General features: G+C 43.9%; 1 protein-coding gene across 1 annotated transcript in view; it reads left to right on the top strand.

The window, feature by feature from the left end:
* The window catches only part of DGKK (diacylglycerol kinase kappa), a 181,647-nt gene extending 166,753 nt beyond the window's left edge, over window positions 1-14,894 (top strand). The window contains exons 19-28 of the mRNA XM_040631564.1: window positions 3,121-3,217; window positions 3,492-3,599; window positions 4,222-4,335; window positions 4,676-4,810; window positions 5,924-6,084; window positions 6,619-6,760; window positions 7,775-7,861; window positions 11,901-12,011; window positions 13,385-13,508; window positions 14,815-14,894. Of these exons, the coding sequence (XP_040487498.1) occupies window positions 3,121-3,217; window positions 3,492-3,599; window positions 4,222-4,335; window positions 4,676-4,810; window positions 5,924-6,084; window positions 6,619-6,760; window positions 7,775-7,861; window positions 11,901-12,011; window positions 13,385-13,508; window positions 14,815-14,894 (1,159 nt within the window). The remainder of the gene's footprint in view (window positions 1-3,120; window positions 3,218-3,491; window positions 3,600-4,221; window positions 4,336-4,675; window positions 4,811-5,923; window positions 6,085-6,618; window positions 6,761-7,774; window positions 7,862-11,900; window positions 12,012-13,384; window positions 13,509-14,814) is intronic.
* Window positions 14,895-20,599: the final 5,705 nt, after the last annotated feature.

Raw genomic sequence — 20,599 nt, forward strand, 5'->3', positions numbered from 1 at the left:
TGTGTGTGTGTGTGTGTGTGTGTGTGTGTGTGTGTATACACACACCCCACATCTTCTTTATCCATTCTTCTGTTGATGAACATCTGGGCTCTTTCCATATTTTGGCTTTTGTGGACATGGCTGCTATAAACATTGGTGTGCATATCGCCCCTTCAGATTAGTATGTTTGTATCCTTTGGATAAATACCCTAGAAGTCCAATTGCTAGGTCATAGGGTTGCTCTGTTTAAAAACAGAGAGGGAGACAACACATCTTCTTTATCCATTCTTCTGTTGATGAACATCTGGGCTCTTTCCATATTTTGGCTTTTGTGGACATGGCTGCTATAAACATTGGTGTGCATATCGCCCCTTCAGATTAGTATGTTTGTATCCTTTGGATAAATACCCTAGAAGTCCAATTGCTAGGTCATAGGGTTGCTCTGTTTAAAAACAGAGAGGGAGACAAACTGTAAGAGAGTCTTAGCTATAGGGAACAAACTGAGGGTTGCTGGAGGGGAGGTAGGTAGGGGGATGGGGTAACTGAATGATGGGCATTAAGGAGGGCACTTGAAGTAATGAGCACTGGGTGTTGTATGCAACTGATGAATCACTGAATTCTACCCCTGAAGCTAATAATACAGTATATGTTAATTAAATTGTGTTTAAATAAAAAAAATTTAAAGAAAGAAATAAAAAAGAAAGAGTGAGTGAGTGAAGAATTTTGGGAAGTAAACTGAGTTTCATGGTCATACTTCTAAATGACCTTGCTGACTACCAAAAGGAAACTTGTGCAATGGAAGAATATTTCTCATTATACAGTACATGGAATAATAGTAACTATAAAATCTAACACTTCTATTACTTTTTTTAGGCTCCCAAATCATAATCAGGTATAAAAGCTTAAGGTCTGGAATACTGTACAAGAATAACACGAGAATGATTATGTACTGTACTTATTAAAATATACATACATCTGATTTAACACCAGTGAAAGGTACTAAAATAGTAAAAAAAAAAATTCATAGTAAACTCTATCCAACATTTATAATGATTGTAAGCCCCTGCTTGTTTTTATCAGAGATCTTGCAGTCAGTAGAACCCTCTCCCTCCCACCTCCACCCCAAGTCTCCTGACATCCTTTGCCTGTCCCATATTCTCTCCACTGGCTCCTCCTCTACAATCTGCCTAGTAAGCTTAGCTCTATTCTATGGCACTGGTTTAATATACAGGTCTTGGAAAATCCCTCCACTTTGCCAGAAAAGTTACGCTTCAAATATGTTGCAGTATAAGAGTCATATGTTCCAAATGAAATTGATCCCAAGCAGCAGAAATTTTATGCTCCTGGAATAGCACTTGCCAGACTAGCTGGTGTGTATAAACCAGTATGGTCACAGGTTTTTTTTATAAATATTGCTTTCTGATTATAGCCTGTGCCCTCCAAGTCTGAGCTCATATCAGCATCAAGGAAAAGCAGTAAATTGAGGTGATGCTGAGGCTTCCAGAGGGCCCTGGATCCCATTTCAGTAGGTGTTTGCATAGGGATACCAGTTACATTATCCTAGCATCCCCTCTTGCGTCCAGTTACCATTTGACATGACTCCTCTCTATAAGAAGGCACTTGAAGATGGTACTAGCACAAATATAGACACATAGATCAATAGAAAAGAATAGAGAGCCCAGAAATAAACCCATGATTATATAGCCAATTAATCTACAACAAAGGAGGCATGAATATGCAATAGGAAAAGTCTCTTCAAAAAATGATGTTGGGAAAACTGAACAGCTACATGCAAAAGAATGAAAGTGGACCACTTTCTTACACCATACATAAAAATAAACTCAAAATGGATTAAGGACCTAAGTGTGAGATGAAACCATAAATATCCTAGAAGAGAGCACAGGCAGTAATTTCTCTGACATAGGCTGTAGCAATATTTTTCCAGATATGTCTCCTCTGGCAGGGGAAACAAAAGCAAAAATAAACTATTGAGACTACATCAAAATAAAAAGCTTTTGCACAACAAAGGCAACAATCAGCAAAACAAAAAGACAACCTACTCAATGGGAGAAGATATTTGCAAATGATATATCCAATAAGGGGTTAGTATCCAAAATATAAAGAATTTATGCAGCTCAGTGCCAGAAAAACAAATAATCCAGTGAAAATGGGCAGAAAATGTGAACAGACATTTCTCCAAAGAACACATACAGATGGTCAACAGATACATGAAAAGATGCTCAATATCACTAATCATCAGGGAAATACAAATCAAAACATCAATGAGATATCGCCTCACACTTATCAGAAGGCTACAATCAAAAACACAAGAAACGACAAGTGTTGGCAAGGATGTGGAGAAAAAGGAACCCTCTTTCACTGTTGGGAAGGCAAACTGGCGAAACCACTGTGGAAAACAATATGGAGTTTCCTCAAAAAAATTAAAAATAGAATTACCATATAATCTAGTAATTCCACTCTGGCTATTTACCCAAAGAAAATGAAAACACTAATTTGAAAATATACATGTACCCCTATGTTTATTGCAACATAATTTACAATAGCCAAGATATGGAAGAAACTCAAGTGTCCATTCTTGGATGAATGGATAAAGATGTGGTATATCTATACAATGGAATATTACTCAGCTATAGAAATAATGAAATCTTGCCATTTGCAACAACATGGTTGGATCTAACGGGTATAATACTAAGTGAAATAAGTCAGTCAGTGAAAGAAAAATACCATATGATTTCACTCATATGTGGAATTTAAGAAACAAAACAAATGAATGAATAGAAAATAGGAAAACCAAAAAAACAGACTCAAGTACAGAGAACAAACTGATGATTACCGGGGGGGGGGGTGGAGGTGGTTGGGGGATGAGTATAATAGGTGATGGGGATTAATGAGTACACTTGTCATGATGAGCACTGAGTAATGTATAGAATTTTTAAATCACTTTATTGTACACCTGAAACTAATATAATAGTGTATGTTAATTACACTGGAATTTTTTTAAAAAACTTTTTTTTAAAAGGAAGGCATTTGAGGAATAAGGTGTTGTCTCCTCTTGCTTTTCTTCACTCGTTTATATTATTCACCCTCTGACTATCTTTCTCTACCCTTACCTCCCTATAGTAGCCGCCTTAAGAACAAGATGTGGTATGGCCTTCTGGGAAGCAAGGAACTTTTCCAGCGCTCTTACAGGAAACTAGAAGAACGAGTACACCTGGAGGTGAGTGGAAAAGAGGGCAACATGTCCTGGACATGGAGAAAGGAAATCTCATTACTTTGGGAATCAACTTTTCCCTATATCTTTGGTTCTTCCCAAGCTTTAACTCTGATCCTCCCTCGCAGCTCATGGGAGGAAGGCATAAAGGTAGGTTTCCATTTTATGGATAAGAAAATGGTAGCATGAAGAGAAGACAGAGCCCTTCCCCATCTCTGTAAATGTCCCTCCACATGGGTATCTGAAGGACCAACCAATGAGAACTACTCTTTTCTTTCAGTGTGATGGAGAAGCTGTCTCCTTGCCAAACCTGCAAGGCATTGTAGTGCTCAACATTACCAGCTATGCTGGAGGTGTCAACTTTTGGGGAAGCAGCACAGCAACCACAGTGAGTATGGAACAGGGAACAGGCAAGGAAAAAGGCGTGGCCCCTCTAAGTCTCTCAAAAAGGGTAGCTGGACTGACTGGTGTAGGAAGTAGACAATGGGGGAGTAGGAGATAGGCTGGGAACCTTTATTAGCTCAGCTATGTGATCAAGTTTTTTTAAGGCAATTACCATCCCAGAGCACAAGAATCAACCAAAGGCCTCAGGATCAGATCAATTCTTAGGTGTTACCTGGACTTTGAATTTTCTACTCCTCAGGCCTGAAAGATCCTTGAAAGGTTTCTCTTTTCTCCAAGGAGTTCTGTCAGTAAAACCTCCTGGGAAATTGGCCATGACTCCTTTCCTCTGAGCTGACCCAGGAAGGTCATGAGGCCAATGGGACTGGCCTTGGGGATTTATGATGCTAGAGAGAACAAGGAGGAACCAACTAAGAGTTGTGATCTTAGAAGGGGCTAAGAATTGTGATCTCAGTGCCCTTTTCCCAGATTGGCTTCCTGACCTCATCTTTCCCTTTGTAATATGTAGTTTTTCCACTCTTCATGAGCTAGAAAAATTCTGACCAGGAGTCTTCACAGCATATGGGTTTCTCAAGGGTGGGATATGTGACACAGTTTTTCCTCCCCAGGAATATGAGGCTCCTGCAATAGATGATGGGAAGCTGGAGGTCGTGGCTATCTTTGGTTCCATACAAATGGCAATGTCCCGTATCATTAACCTGCATCATCATCGCATCGCCCAGGTAGGCAAGGGTTGGGTGGGCACCAGAAAAGGCTGGGTTTTGAGGCTACAACCTAGAATGTGGAATAATCCCACAAAATAACTGGGTGTTAAGAGTGCCACCGTGGAGGGAGGTTATCTGGTGGGTGGTAAGGTGCTGGCTAAGGTTGGAGACAGAGGTCATAGGGACCAAAAGGAGCAAAAAGGCCAGAGGAAACAGGTGTTTTTCCCTGAGCTAATCTGATTCACATTCTTGCCAGTCCTGCTTCAGATACACATTAAGGCCATTACTGTGGGATTATCAGATTGATCTGTAGAGTGGCCTCATTTTTCTCCCCATCCTCCCTCTTCTTCTCTGGCAGTGCCGTGAGGTGATGATAACCATTGATGGTGAAGAAGGTATCCCAGTACAGGTGGATGGAGAGGCCTGGATTCAGAGGCCAGGCCTTATCAAGATTAGATACAAGAATGCTGCCCAAATGTTAACAAGAGATCAGGTAAGAAAGGAAGGTCTCACCTTTCTCCTATATTGTCTCCTCTAAAGCTGTCACTTGAGTATTGAATACTTCCAGTCAGGCAGAATTCCTCAAAGGGAGGTCTGCATGCCACTTATATCAGAGTCATCTTGGGGGCTTATTAGAAATGCATCTTCCTAGGCCCCACACCAGACCCACTGAATCAGAATGGGGATGGGTAGTTCCTGGGAATTGCATTTGTAAATAAGCTCTCTGAGACATTCTGTCATATACTGACATTTGCAAACCACTGTCCAAGACAGTGAGATAAGGAACTCCCTCCTTTGGTTTTGGACAGAGTTGTTCCTCTCCCTCCTCTGCACAGAGAACTAAAGAGAACTAAAGGCCTCAAGTAGCTATGGAGATATCTTCTTCAACAAGAGATTCTTCATTGAATATGGTCTCTAAGTTCCTCTAAGATTGAAGATGCTGCATTAGCAAATGCTTCACTTCAGTCAAACCATCTGAAACTAGAAAGAAGCCATTATTGACCAGATGTTCAGTACCTGGAGGCTTTCTTCCATCCATAGAAATAGCCATAGAAAAGGGAGGGGAAGTCTAGTTTACAAACTGCCTACTTTGTGCTGGGCACATGTATTCTCTCCCAACAGTCTTATGAGGTAGATACTCTTACTCCTATTTTACAGGTGAGGAAAGTGAAAACGTGAGAGGTTAAGTATCACACAACCAGTAAACGACGGAAGCACGATTCAAAATTAAACTAGATATGTCTGGCTCTAAAATCCGTCATAACATATAGCAAAGAAAGGAGCATGAAAGGTGCTCCACTGTCTTATGATTATGACACCCTCATATAGAAGCTTCTAGAAAGTGAACATCTATCTGACAGAAGCATGGGGTCCCAAGACACAGCACAGTAACAACAACAAAAGTTAACAGTGCCTAGTAGGAAAGGGACAGTGAATAAAATGAAGGCTACATGTGGAGGTTTGTAGATGAGTGTATAGAAGAATGGATGGGGTCCTCTTTCTCCTTTACCCACTATCCCCACAAATATCAGACTCGCAAACAGATCTGTCCTGTACCTTCTTAGCTATAGTGATCATCGGGATCTGCCACCATCTTCATTTTCAGGACTTTGAGAACTCAATGAAAACGTGGGAAAGCAAGCACAGCGAAATTCAAGCTGCCTCTCAACCCCAGCTGGACTCCCAGGAATCTCAGGATAGCCTCTCTGACGAGGAGTATGCCCAGATGCAGCACTTAGCTCGGCTTGCAGAGAATTTCATCAGCAGGTAAGTGGACTGGCCCAGATACAGGGCTGGGAATCCCTAGAACAGATAGGGAGAAGACCTGGCTGCTGGGGAACCTGGCCTCAGAAAGGAGTCTTTCCCAGAGCTCTGAAGATTGACAGGGACCCTGACGATTCCAGCAGGAAATAGTCTTTGTGCTCAGCAATACGCCAGCTTTAACCTCTTCCTTTAGCCCCAGAATGAAATTTGATCTCCTGATGCCCCAGACCCAGGAGGACTAAGAATATTTATCCTTGCCCTTAAGTATCAAGAGGACCTCAGAGTTCTGGAAGTCAGCTTCCCTTCTCTAGCCTGGCCTCCCACTCTCCCACAGTACCCAGTATCTAATTCAGGTGACATAAGGATGGACAAAGCCAAGTGCCTAGAGAAGATCAGAAACATCTTCTGGCACAGTTAGTTACCCAACCCACGTACCAGGGCTCTCATTTCTACCTTCATCTCAACCTTCACCAGCACCCCGGGCCAGAGGCTTTTTAAAATTTCCAGACCCATTTATCTGTTCTTGCTTTATTACAGACTTACCGACCTGAGCAAGCTCCACCAGCACGTGTCTGTTCTCATGGATTCTGTGAATGCCAGTGCTAACATCCTGAATGACGTATTTTACAGCCAAGGCAGTGGCAATGAGGCAGGTGCAGGATCCTGCATTCCCAATGAGGTAAGAAAGGAAAGGGCAGATGAAGAAAAAGTGTCCAAGCAAATAGGAAGGGGGATGAAAGTGGAGAAAAGTGAGCTAGAGGCTGGGCAGGGAAACTGGGCAAATGATATGGCAGGAAACTGATCGACAGAGTAGAGGGGAAGTAGAGGTATTCCTTGACTTGTTACAGGTGCCAAGTGGCTACTGGGGAAATTCCGTGGCAGATCCCGTCAGCCTGAGAGCTAGCCCTCTTCCTGATAGCTATCAACCACAATGGCCTCATGGGAGAAATAGCCAATGGATAGAGAGAAACTTGGCATTGGCACCTCCTCATCCCAATTGGATCTGTGTATAACCTGTTAAGGTGATGTCTGTCATTGAAACCTGAGCTCCAGGCTGCCTCGGTTTCCTTCTTGAGGGAAAGGTCCAGATTAGGATACTTGATGCTAAATGTGCCATCCAACGACTTTACCCGCTGCCAGAAGATTTAAGTGATTCTTTTTAAAAGGGAACTTTAGTGCTTGGCAAACAATACAAAAGGGCCACATATAGGATCAAGGCCTCCAAAAATGTGGGTTGCCTATTTATTTTCAACCAGGCTTCGTTGGTGGAGGCCTGGAGCTCAAAGCCTGGAGTTTGGGGAGGAGATGGTTGGGCCTAACCCGCTACCGTGGGAAAGGGGGGTTTTAGTGTAGCAGCAACAAGCAGCGTCAGATGTACTCTCCGGTTCACCTAGTTCCTACTTCACCGTATCCACAGCAGTCAATCAATGGTGCCAAGTGCAAGGTGTGCCGCACCGCCTCGTAGGACAGACCAATCTGTACCAGTAGTTGACGGCTCTGGTTATGTCAGTTCTGATTGGTTGATGTCCATGCTGTCCTAGCTGTGCTGAATTTGAATATTACTTTTTCACCTATGGCCACATCCTACTAGCCTGCTCCTACCTTCCTACAGAGAAGCCAGCTGCATGCTTACTAACCAACAACTCCTCTGTCTTTGTCCTTTCCCTGCCTTTCTTTTCCTTTCTTCTCTCAGACTCTAAGCAGAAATGATGCAGTAGATGTTACATTTAGTCTTAAAGGGCTCTACGATGACACCAAAGCTTTCCTGGATGAAAACTTGGTGAGTGGAGGGGGTTGGAACGAGGGAGGGCAAAGTATTCCATCTGAAGAGGGTCACGGTCTATGCTTGGATCTAGGGTGTTGGGAGACACGTAGGAACATTTTGGCAGGTGCTCATCCGGCAGTCCCTGCTGTGTCATACTCGCCCAGGGTTGTCATTGATTGTATCAATTCACAGGTGATGCTAATCCATAGTGACTACCGTATCCTTGAAGAAAAGTCTCTCCCTCTCTTTTGGCAAATGTCCCCTGAGGCCAGACCAGGCCAATCAAAAGTAGGGTGTTCTCGTCATACTTTAACACAAGTTCAGTAGAAACGGGTGAACTCTTTTGAGCTGCTCTATATCGCCCAAGTTTCCATATACCTTTGTCACCATGTGGGAAGACGATATAGACTAGCGGGAAGCACGAGGTTCAAATCCCCGATTGGCCACTCACTAACTGGATTCATTTCTTAAGGCTGCCGTACTGAAGTACTGAAACCTGGGTAACGGAAAACAACAGGAATTCATTATCTCACAGTTTTAGAGGCTAAAAGCTGAAATCAACATGTCAGCAGGGCCATATGCCCCTGAAACCTGTAGGCAAATCCTTCCTTGCCCTTTCCTAGCTTCTGGTGACTTGCCGGCAATCTTTGGTGTTCCTTGGCTTGTAGACGCATTACTCCAGTCCTCCGTCTTCATGTGGATTCTCCTTGTGTCTCTCTGCCTTCACATGACCATCTCCTTATAAGGACACCAGTCATACTGGACCAGGGGCCTGCACTACTCCAGTATGACTTCATCTGTAATGATGCCATTTCCAAATAAGGTCATATTCTGAGATACCAGGGGCTAGGATTTCAACATATCTTTCTGGGTGGGGGGGCACCCAATTGAATCCATAACACTGGCTGTGTGAAGTAACCTCACATCTCTGGGTCTTGGTTTCCCTATCCATAAAATAGTAATTGTAATCTCTACCTCTCCAGGTTGTTGTGAGAATTAAATTAGCTATTGTATCTAAAGTGCATAGCTGGCCCGGCACCTACTAGCAGCCTGATAGATGGTAGATTTTATTAGTGTTGGGGAAAATGGACTGAAGCTCCATTTTTGAGCTACAAGGATAGTTGAATGTTTCTCATAATGCAAAGCCCATAGGCACACTTGATGAGTGTGCTCTGATGAGTCAACTGATCATGACCACCCCACTTTTGGGTTGGCTGCTAAAGCCCTGAGGCAGGTGCTGTTCTTGCCTCTCATCTAATTAAGGTTTATTTGAAGAGGGGCTTCTGAGTTGATATTGCAAGAAGTGCATCCACTTCCCCTTTCCCATTTGCACATCTAATTGGCACACTGCACAGGTGGCAGAGTGACTAAGGCAATCAGGCCAGGCTGTCCCAGCATCTGAGCCCCAAGCTAGAATCTTTCAGCCTTAAACAACAACAACAGAAGTACCTTCTATATATAGGCAGAGCTCAATGGCCTTGCAGTCTGAGCAGCAGAAAATACGGGAGCTTGGCCTTTCATTGGCACTCAGGCTTTCTTGAAGTTCATGGCATGAAAATTGGTTTGTGCCAGCCAACAACCCAAATTAAGCATATACCACACTTAATACAGGTTAAGGACCTGATAAGGACCCCCCCCCACACACACACAGACACACAACCAGATAAGACCAGGGGGAGGCAGCAGCTAAGAATGATCATGTATTTCCAGAAGGTCTATGTCAGAGGTAGCATGGAAATAAAGCTGATTTCATTCTGGTGTTGTTATTCTTCCCGTTGAAGAAGGAGGGCAGTAAGCAGCTCAGTGTTGGCAGAGGGGTGTAGATTTATGATGCAGGAAATCCCACCCAGTAACTCCCACTTCCTTTATTTGGCAACCTCACTTATGCTATGGCCAGTGATGCGTTAGAACAGAAACCAAGAAATAAACAACAAAGTCCCCTGAGTCAGTTCACACATTTACCTCAGAGATTCCTGGACAAGGTACCCAGTAGAGCCGGAGGGATAGGAGAATAGAGCATGAGACTCAAACCCACCACTAGAATTTTTCAGAGCCTAAGTCTCTGGATGCTAAATAGGAAGTCATTAGGAAGACATTTTGTTCTTCTCCTATTATGATTAGAAATCATTTTCCAAAGCCCCAAATCCTTCTTTCTCCTCTGTGGCTTTGGGTTTGACTACCAAACCCTTTTTGAGCATTGCTGGTAAGTATGCTCCTATGGGCTCCCGCCCCTTTCTCCCTTACCTTGAAGTGATAGCCATTTCTACCTGACACCTGCTATCCTCCATCCTGCTGCCATGTGCACACACATGTCCTGTGCATCCAGGCTACTCTGTACTGTCCTAACTCATTAGTTGCAAAGCAAAAGATTAGTTGTCAGCACTGACTCGTTTCTCTTTCATATCCTGTTCTGACTGACCATAATCTCCAACTGCATCCCCCACCTATTCACCTGCCATCCATTTGTGACAGTTGGCAAGGCTCCATTTATGGCTGGAGCATCAAGTGGCGCATGCCCAGCTAGAAGCCACATAAGTGCCAGATTGAAAGTAAAGCATATGACAGTGAGGAGAGGTGAGGCCAAGTTAGGTGGGCTGGAAAGTATAGCAGGGCTGATGATACCAACATGCATCTGTTCTCCCAGCTCACAATTTCATGCAACATGAACTATCTCAGCTATGTTGCTCATCTAGGACTTGGTTCTTCTGAGTTGAAGATGGTCCCAGAAGAATTCATTTTAACTCTTCCATGGACTGTGCAAAGTTCATCCTGTGGGTTCTGGGGATTATTAGGGAATGCTTAAGCTTTGTTTCCTGAACCTGTGGGACAAGCCATCTGGATCACATTTCTAAATTACAAAGAGAGACTAGCTAGGGGCTAAAGCACAGTTTGGGGGGGGCGCCAGGGTGGCTCAGTCGTTAAGCGTCTGCCTTCGACTCAGGGCGTGATCCTGGAGTCCTGGGATCGAGCCCCACATCAGGCTTGCCGGCTGGGAGCCTGCTTCTTCCTCTCCCACTCCCCCTGCTTGTGTTCCCTCTCTCGCTGTCAAATAAATAAATAAATAAATAAATAAATAAATAAATAAGTCTGCCTTCGGCTCAGGTCATGATCCCAGGGTCCTGGGATCGAGCCCCACATCAGGCTCCTTGCTTGGCGGGGAGCCTGCTTCTCCCTCTGCCTGCTGCTCCCCCTGCTTCCTCTGCTTGTGCTTGCTCGCTCTCTCTCTCTCTCTGACAAAATCGGAAGGAAGGAAGGAAGGAAGGAAGGAAGGAAGGAAGGAAGGAAGGAAGGAGTAAATAATGAAAGCACAGCTTGGGGAGGCAGACCCTCTTTGCCAGAAAGGGAAAATTTGAGCCAATCTCTCTCTAGCCTTCTCCTTGCTTCACAAAGGAGCCTTTAAATTATGGTAACCGTGTAATAAAGATTCTCCCAGCATCTGACCACCTCACATATCCTTCCTGGGCAGTGTAGGATATAGGATGGGCTATAGAGTTAAACAGATCTGAGTTTCTGTCTAGCCATGTGATCTTGAGCACCAAACTTCTTTGAATCTGTTTTCTTAGCTATAAAATGAGAATAGTACCTCACAAGGTGTTATAAAGTTATTGGGAAGATAGAATGATATCATGTAGGCACAACGCCTGGCATACAGCATGTACCAGAAATTGGTAGCTGTTATTTAGGGGGACACTTAGATGTCTCCGGGACTTAAGGGTCAGGGGTAAGACCCTTGTTCTGGACCCTAAGCTGTAGGGGTATAACTCAAGTGTTAATCAATACTGGTCAAAGGGCCTCTCTGCTTGCCAGAAGGTGAACATGCCCAGCCCCAAGGAAATCACCACAATATGGCTGTTTCCTGGATCTCCCTCTTGATAAAGAGCTAGCTAGCTATGCTTTCCACTGATCCCATGGCCAAAGGAGATACAAGTTGTCACCCTGTGGTCTCATGGTCACTAGCAGGGACTAGGAGCGTGGGAGAGAGCCCGAGTTTGTGAAGGCGGGGTGTTAGGCATTGGATACTCACTATACTCACTCTTTTTCTTGTCTTTACCAGCTAAGAAATGCTGAGGATGAGGCCACACTGCGAACTGCCCTGGAAGCCATGAATAAGGAGTTTGAAAAGCTATCTGAGATTGACTGGATGAATTCCATCCTTGTTCCAGAGGTGTGTTAACTGGGGATTAGGAAATAAAGAGGAAGAGGGCTTCTTCCTTGGTTCCTTCCAGTGTGGGCCAGGACCCAGTGGCTGATGTAGCAGACAGTGTCCAGTAGTGGCTTTCGGCTTGAGCTTGAAGGAGCCCCCTCCTTCCATCTCCTCATTGTAAGCAGATGGGACATGGAAGAAAGCACATTGAAAAGCTAGATGACCATGGGAAAATAACCAGAAAGAAGAGCTGCTCTGTGGCAGGAGATGATTGGGAAAGAATGCAAGATTGGTTTTCTCTATGCTGTTCTCTGGTGACAATTCCCCCTCCCTGCCCAATACCTGCTACTAGGAACTGGATTTCATCTGGTACATTCCCTTATGACCAATACCAGTTGTTTGCAGCCAACATCTGTTCTAAATGGTTGGTGCCTGGGCCATATGGGTGGTGAAAACAGCTCTCTCTGCTGCTTTCTGTCCTCCCCCCCCCAACTCTGGGAGGATAGCAGGCTCAGTGCCTTCCCTTAGCAGGTGCGTGGCTTAAAAGAAAACCAAACATGGCAGCAGTGGCTACAGTCTAGCTGTGGGGATGCTGTCATTTTTGGAGAGTCAGATCAGGAAGAGGAGGAGGACAGGCTTATACTCTTTCTCTAATGGAGAGGATTGGAGGTGTAAATATCTTGTAAAGATAAAAATCCCTAAGTTTCTTGGATTGTGTGTGGCTGGACTTTCTGGCAACAATGTCAACCTGGGAATTATGGTGGTGAGATAAGCACACTCTAGCAGGAGGGAGAGGGCTGGGAGCTAAGCTGGAATGAAAGAGCCTGCAAGATCTGTACAGCAGAGAGCCCACATTCACAACTAAGGGCTGTGTGTGGAGAACCCTCTCTGCATCCCAGACAGGGGAGCAGGGGGCCTGTGAGGCAGGCCCTTCCCCATATGAAGGTACTTGGCCGAGGAAGCGTGTCATAGCTCATCAAACCATATGCCTGAAAGAAGGGATGCTTTTTTCTAATTCAAGCAGAGGTGCAATGTGAGGTGGCAGTGGTCCTAGCAATCTCACCCTTCCAATCCCTAGCCACGTGGCCGCAGGCAAAATATTGTACCCCTCCAAGCCATCGCTTCCTCATTTCTAAATTAGGGACGATCATAGCCCCTTTGCAAAGTCATTTGGGAGCTTATCTGAAAGCAGTTATTCAAGTATTTAGCAAGGCGCCTGGCACAGAGTAGGATCTTGGTAAACATCATTTGCCTTTCTAGAGCATGGGACTTGTCTCCCACACTTGGATAGACAGAAATCTCTGCTTTATGTTCACCAACTTGCCAGGCCTCTAGGGATTGTTTCTGAATGTTAGGCAACTAATTTTGACCTTCCTTTTGCTGTGGTTTCCCAGGAAAGCTCTTCAGACACTGACAGTAGAAGCATGAGATTGAAAGTTAAGTTCCCCAAATTGGGGAAGAAGAAGCTAGAAGAAGAAGACAAGCCTAAATCAGGCCAAGGAGTCCAGGGTTTTATTGGTAAGTGTCCCCCCTCCACAGGCATAGGGGTTATGAAGACTTCCCCAGCAGCCCGGGTACCTCCCAGGGACCTAGAGCTCCCCTGACAAATGTTCGCGGATATGGTGGTGATGGAGGAGGAGACGGGCTGGGAGCCAATCTTAGACAATGCCAAGCAGCCTCTTAGACAAAGCATGAGTTAAAATGTGATATGGAGGGGCGCCTGGGTAGCGCAGTCGTTAAAGCGTCTGCCTTCGGCTCAGGGTGTGATCCCGGCGTTCCGGGATCGAGTCCCACATCGGGCTCCTCTGCTGGGAGCCTGCTTCTTCCCCTCTCACTCGCCTGCTGTGTTCCCTCTCTCGCTGGCTGTCTCTCTGTCACATAAATAAATAAAATCTTTAAAAAAAAAAAGTGATATGGACACTGGGAAGAACCTGAGAAGGAACCATGCTATGTGGTCTCTGTGACACAGATAGCTGAAGAGAAAAATGAGAACAGGCAGTCACTCTTCTGCTTGACCCATTCATGTCCTTGGTTGATGAAGTATGGCAAAATAGTCATGCTTAGATCACCCTCCCAGTCGAATACTGCTACAAGCTTCCGGTTGTGCTCCAGAAAGCAGTATTGTTTGAGATGGGTTGGGATATCAGTGCTAAGCACCTACAGGGTGAAGAATAGTCTCTATGACCTACCTAAACACTGTTATTCCTTACCGGTAAATCCCTGGAAATGCAAGTTTTCTATGTTTCGTTATTTGAATTTTGGTTCCATCCCTTCTTTGGAATTGGACTTAAGCATTATTGATATGTCAGTGGAGCTCAAAAGAAGGTTCTCCTAGCGTTGTCAGTTATGCCAATTCTGATATCAATTGTCTCTACTACATTTTGGGCCTAGATAACCTGAAAGCTTGAGAGATACACCAGTAGTGGACATGGGGGAAAAGGGATGGAGGGTGGCTGTTTGTTTCTGAGGAAATGAGAATTTGCACAGATGCCAAGAGAGAATTTCTTGGCTCAAGCTATGTTTTCTCAGGTTTGGTCCAACTGTTTGATTTCCTAAGAATCTTCCAGTTGGGAGACCATGGTGTTTGAAAGTCTTTCAGAAGACTCTGAAGGGGTCAGTAGCAGGTCCATGGAGAACTCACTCCATTTGTGTTTGGCTCACATGGTGTCAGCTGCTATTCTCAGATGACTGAGAGATGGTTGGTACAATAGGAAGAAACCAGTCTGTCTCCCAATAGACTCTTTGTTGGCTCTCTCTAGGGTCCGTACATGTGGGTGTCTGGCGATGCGCTAACATTATCTCTATACTTGTTTTTTCTCTAAAGGACGTTTGTGGCATCACAGAAATCGTGAAGATGAAGCAAAAGATGATGATCCTCCAACATCATCCAGGTTTCAACTGTAGTCCTTAAAAGCTGGAAGGAGAACTCACAATGTTTGGAATTCCACTACGAAACTCTGAAAACCTCAATATAGGCTAAATTATTTCAGAACAAACATGAGCACCACCAAGAAAGATCCTCCAATTCTTTACACTAATCTACTTTTTCTGGACTCAATCAGGTCTCCTTAGAGGTTTACCTTTTCTCATTGGCCAAAGATTCTTGTTCCGAGTTGTTTTGTTCAGTTCTCCTTCTCTGTGCATCTTGAGCAACTACAGTACTTAATTGGGATAAGCTCATTGTGAATGGCCTGGAATCGACAAAGGATTCAAGAAAGTTCGCCTCTTCAGGGAATTTGGGGACAGTCTTCTCTGACGAGCAGAGAAACTGTTGATGCTAGGGAATGAACGAAAGAAAGAAATACTCTCAGGGAGATAAGGAGAGGGGCGAGGACAGCCAGGCTTGGTTGTTTCTCCCCCAATCCCTGCCAGTTGGAACTTGTAACTTCAGGAGGTCTCTTCTACTTGGCTTATTAAGATGAGAACTAGGTCCTGGGGGCTTGTCCACTTGCCTGTTATGATGACCATGTGAAATCTTTTCTCGTAGACATGGTGACTGCTTTCTCTGCAAACCCTTTGTGTTTTTCCGTGTGTGCATGTATGTCGTTGCACATGTCCAGGTGGTGCTCTGGTGGCTGGGTGGGCCCATTGATTGGAGCTCACCTCTATGGCAACCATACAGGATCCCCTGCTACTGCCTTGACCCTAGCCTGCATGCCTCCATGGAGTGTTTGTCCGCGCTCTCGCTGGATTTTTTAACTAAATGTTTGCCGCTGTGCTGCAGTATAGATTGTGTACAGAGACATAAAGATGTATATATATATTTTTTTCTTTTTAAGAACTGAAAATACAACTCGACCTCTAAGTGACCCTATAATTTATTGTGCTAACCCAGGAATCCCTCCCCACCCTGATCCTATCCCCCACTCCCTACACACACACACACACACACACACACACACATGCCTCTACCAACTGCCCTAGTTCTTGGTGGAGCTTCTAATCTTTTGGTGCATTTTCAGCGTCTTAGAAGTGGCTGGGATCTACCTATAGCCCAGCTGATTCTGACACCTTCCCCCCCGTAAAATTCTGAGCCAGGCCACGGAAGGGGGAACAAAAACACCAACGCCCTAGAGAAGGGGGCTAAGCTGGCATGCTGCCTTTTTTGCTCTATTTGTCCTGGGCTTTACATCAGCAACTGCCCCAAACTGTGCTGTCCACTTCTCCAGTGAAGACTATATGGAGCAACCAGGCCTTGAGCTCTGTGACTTAGATGCCTGAGCTAGGGAATGCCTGACAAGTCACAGCCTAGGCCCTTCCCCACAAGCTCCATCTTGGCCTGAGTCTTCTGGACAGGCTGTTGGGTCAGTCCCCAAATCACCTTGGAATCTCCCATCTTGCTCCTTTCCCTTGAGTACAGAGGGGCATTCAGAGTGATCAGAAAGAACATGGGCCTCGGAAAATGGAGGCTAAAAGCCTCTGCTTTTCCCATGGTTCTTCCAAATTTCTCATGGAAACAAACTAGGCCAAAATTGCCCCAAATCCCAATTCACATTTTTTGAATGCCTGCACCCAGTCAGGCAAATCTAATCAAATGCCAGTGTCAGAGACTTTCTCTCTGGTCTGCCTTGAATTCCCACCCCACCCCCTTCAACTCATACTTTTCGTAAGTGTCCCTTTCCACTTATCAAGAGAAAGCCAGAAAACTGGCCTCTCCCCACTTCTTAGACAAACTTAGCGTGCTCAATTACCTGACTCAGTCCAATGGCTGGTTCATCTAGGTGCACAATCTCAACTCTGGAACTCCACCAGCCTAGCCCACTGAAACCAGCCACCTGTGTTCCACCTCTGCAGGGGTGAGGAGAAAAATACTAACAAGAGGATAGTCCCCATACGTCTGATTGCTGTGCCAAACAAACAAAAAAGTCCTAGTTCTATAACTAGAGAAGAAAGTTCATGGAAAAAGACGAGAGAAAACATTTAAAATTTATTTAAGCATCAGAAATATGTGAACTTATTATACGTATTTGAGTGGGAAGTGTACTGTTGTTGTGTCTTTGGCTTTCTCTGCATCGCTCTTTCTTCCCAGGAGGAGGTATTAGGTCAAAACAGCAAGGTCACCGTTGCAGCCTGACTTGGCTCCTCTGTGGCGACACGCATTAACACTGCACACACAGTCACTCACGGAGTTAGGGAACCAAGTTACGTTTTTGTCTAAGAGCCTTTTGTAAAATTTCCAAAAGAGCAAATTTTAAGAAACAGAAGGAAGTCCTGGAGAGGGTGGCTTTATCTTGGCCGTGCCTAAGCAAGGCTGTGTCTTGTCATTATTTTTATCACCGATGATAGTGAACTGTAATAGGGTTCCATCTCTTGTGCTTACTTTGCTGACTTACTATATGTCGTTGTGTATTGTAATGCTCCTGTTGCTCTGTGGTACTATCTGGATTCCCTTTCACCCATCCTGTCCTCTCACCCTGAGTCAAAACGATATTGAATGAAACCACTAGGATTGGGGGTTGAGGTCAACTCATGGAGCAGAATGGATTTAGCTGATGAGACCCAAGAGCAGGCGTGGCTTACTAAATCACTCAGTTACCTACTAAATTGCCTAATTACCAGTTGAGTCCCAAAAAGGAAGACAGCTTGCTGTCTTGCAAGAAGTGGTGATCTCTTTCTCAAGGGAGTTGGCTGAGCCTCCAGAAGCATAAGCTGCTTTTAGAACTTCATCTTTTACTACTTGCAGTAATACAGTTGCTCAGGTGTTGGGACCAGACACCAAATACCCATCTTAATTATGTTCAGAGATGCCATTAAGAGTCAAAGTTCTGGGGTTTGGTTGAATCTTTGGTAGTACTTTCTGAGGGATTGAGTGAGTGGGCAATTCCTGGCCGGAAGAATAGTGGGGAAAGAGAATACCAAGAGATTTGGACTGCCATCAACTGCTTCTGGTATCAATACTACAGGAGGTCAGCAGCTTTCAGTTCCCACTCCCAAAAGGCCCTGTGCTGTGTCCAAAAGGGCAGGGGAAGAATAAGGAAGACATTTTCAACTTAATAACTTAGGTTATAGGTTGATCAGAAAAAACAGTTGGGGTCAACTTCATCTCCCCTCAGGACACAAGTAGAAGAATTTGAGCTTCATAAGAGGTAGAAACTAATACCAAAGCAACCAAAACCATGAACACCATTCCATCCTGTAAAGAACCTTGACTGGCTATACGGTTTATGGAATTGCATTTGTCTACTTGCTAATCTGTAATCCATGTTGTTTCCTCTTCTGTGTTTTTTGTTTCCTCAGAGGTCCCTGCAAATAAACAGCAGGGCCAGGGTCTGGTTGGGGGAGGAAACTAGGGTAGTTAGGGGTAATAGAAAAAAGCAGAAAGAAAAGGTCTATAAAGTGTGCCTATTCCTCCTCCCCCCCCAAATGGAACACCAGTCCTCAAAGTTAATAAAGTTTTGCTTCTTGAAATATTTTAATAAATGGATAAATGTAACCAACACCGGTGTCTCATTATTTACCTCAGCGTGGGGGGAGTTGGACAGTAATGAAAATGGGGGGTGCACTTGGGTGGTCATCCAAACTCTAAACAAGTCACACGCACACAGAGATAGCAGGTGAAGAGGACAGCAGCAGCACAAGCCAAGAATCTCCACCAGGATGATTGTAACACTGAAAGAGCCATGAGAAAAAGTTCTAAAACCTGGCTCAACTCGAGACAACCCTGTGGGGAAATACCCACCACTGTAATTGTGCTAGAATTCCATTCTCTGCAGGATCCTGATTTCAAGGAAATGAATTAGTTACTGGAGAGGTGAAATGAGGTAGAGGAGTACAGACCAGACTGCTAAACAGATGCATAAATGCAAAAGGAACCTTAAAAAACATTTGACAATAAAATCTGCCCCCCTTAGACATATATCACATAACTCCTCTCCATTCCAAAAGGGTCTCAGGTGGGAAGGAGTGTGAGGTGATTATTAGTCACATTTCATAGGTAGGCCATTGAGACTGTATTAGACCAGGATTCCACAAAATGCTACACCACGGTGAGAACTCAGATCTAAATCCTTGACTTTCCAATATTAAAAACTGTCTCTTACTTAAAGACAAAAAAGTTGTGACCTTCAGGACCACGTTTTAGTCTACTACCCACATAAAAACGACATTCGTAGGCGTTATGAAGGAACCAGCCTGTTGCTGAGGAACCACCACCAGAGTGGGCCCTGTAATTCATGTTAAGATGCTTAGACTGATCCTGTAGGCTAGTGAATTACCATCAGGATTCAATTTGTCTCAGTTTTTTTGTTCATCATTATACAGCAAAATTGCTTTTTTTTTCTTTTGGTGTACAATTCAGTGAATTTTAACACATATAGACATTTGTGTAACCATTACTACTGTCAGGATACAGAACAGTTTCCACTGCCCCAATAAATTTCTTGTATCATTCCTGACTTAAAGACAGAAGGGGAAATGAACCATGAGAGACTATGGACTCTGGGAAACAAACTGAGGGCTTCAGAGGGGAGGGGGATGGGGGGATGAGATAGACTGGTGATGGGTAGTAAGGAGGGCACGTATTGCATGGAGCACTGGGTGTTATACGCAACTAATGAATCATGGAACTTTACATCAAAAACTAGGGATGTACTGTATGGTGGTTAACATAATATAATAAAAAATTATTATTAAAAAAAGACATTCCTTAACCCTAACTCTAACCTCTGAACTATTTTCCATCCCTACAGTTTAGTCCTTTCAAGAATGTTCATAGAACATGTAACATTTTGAGATAAGCTTATTAAACTCAGCATAAAGCCTTTCAGATTCTCTCAAGTTGTCATGTGAATCAACAGTTTGGTCCTTCTCATTGCTGAAAGTATTCCACTGTATGTATCTACCAGTTTGTTTATTTTAGCTACTTACCAATCAAAGGACCTTTAGGTTGTTTCCAGTTTGGGGCAATTATGCATAGAGCTGTTATAAACATTAATATACATGTTATAGTATTCACTTCTCTAGGATAAATACCCAGGAGTGGGATTGCTGGGTTATATCAGAATGCATGTTTCATTTAAAAAGAAATTTCCAAACTATTTTTCAGAGTGTCTGTACCATTTTGCATCCAAACCAGCAATGCTTGAGAGTTTCACTTGCTCCACATCCTCACCAGCTCTTGGAATTTAGTAATTTTTATTTTAGCCATTCTGAGAGATGTTTAGTGACACCTCATCATAGATGACGTTAAAAATCTTTTTATGTGCTTATTTGTCATACTTAAATCCTCTTTGGTTAAGTGTCTGTTCAAATTCTTTTCCCTGTATTTGTAATTGTGTTTTTCATTTACTCGTTTTCAGAATTCTTTATATATTCTGCATCCAAGTTCTTTGTCAGATAAATGATTTACAAATATCTTTCACCAGTCCATAGTTTGTCTTCTCATTCTCCCAACAATATCTTTCAGGGGGAAAATTTTACATTTTTATAGAAAGGACAATTCATTTTTTTCTTCTATGTATTATGCCTTTAGTGTCATATCTAACAACTTTTCCTCTAACTCAGTAGTTCTCAACCAGGGGTAAGTTGGCCCCCAGGGAAACTGGGCAATTGTCTAGGCACAATTTTAGTTGCCACAGCATGGGCATGGGATGCTACTGGTATTTAACGGG

Source organism: Ursus maritimus, assembly GCF_017311325.1.
Source record: "Ursus maritimus isolate PB19 chromosome X unlocalized genomic scaffold, ASM1731132v1 scaffold_X1, whole genome shotgun sequence".
NCBI lineage: Eukaryota > Metazoa > Chordata > Mammalia > Carnivora > Ursidae > Ursus > Ursus maritimus.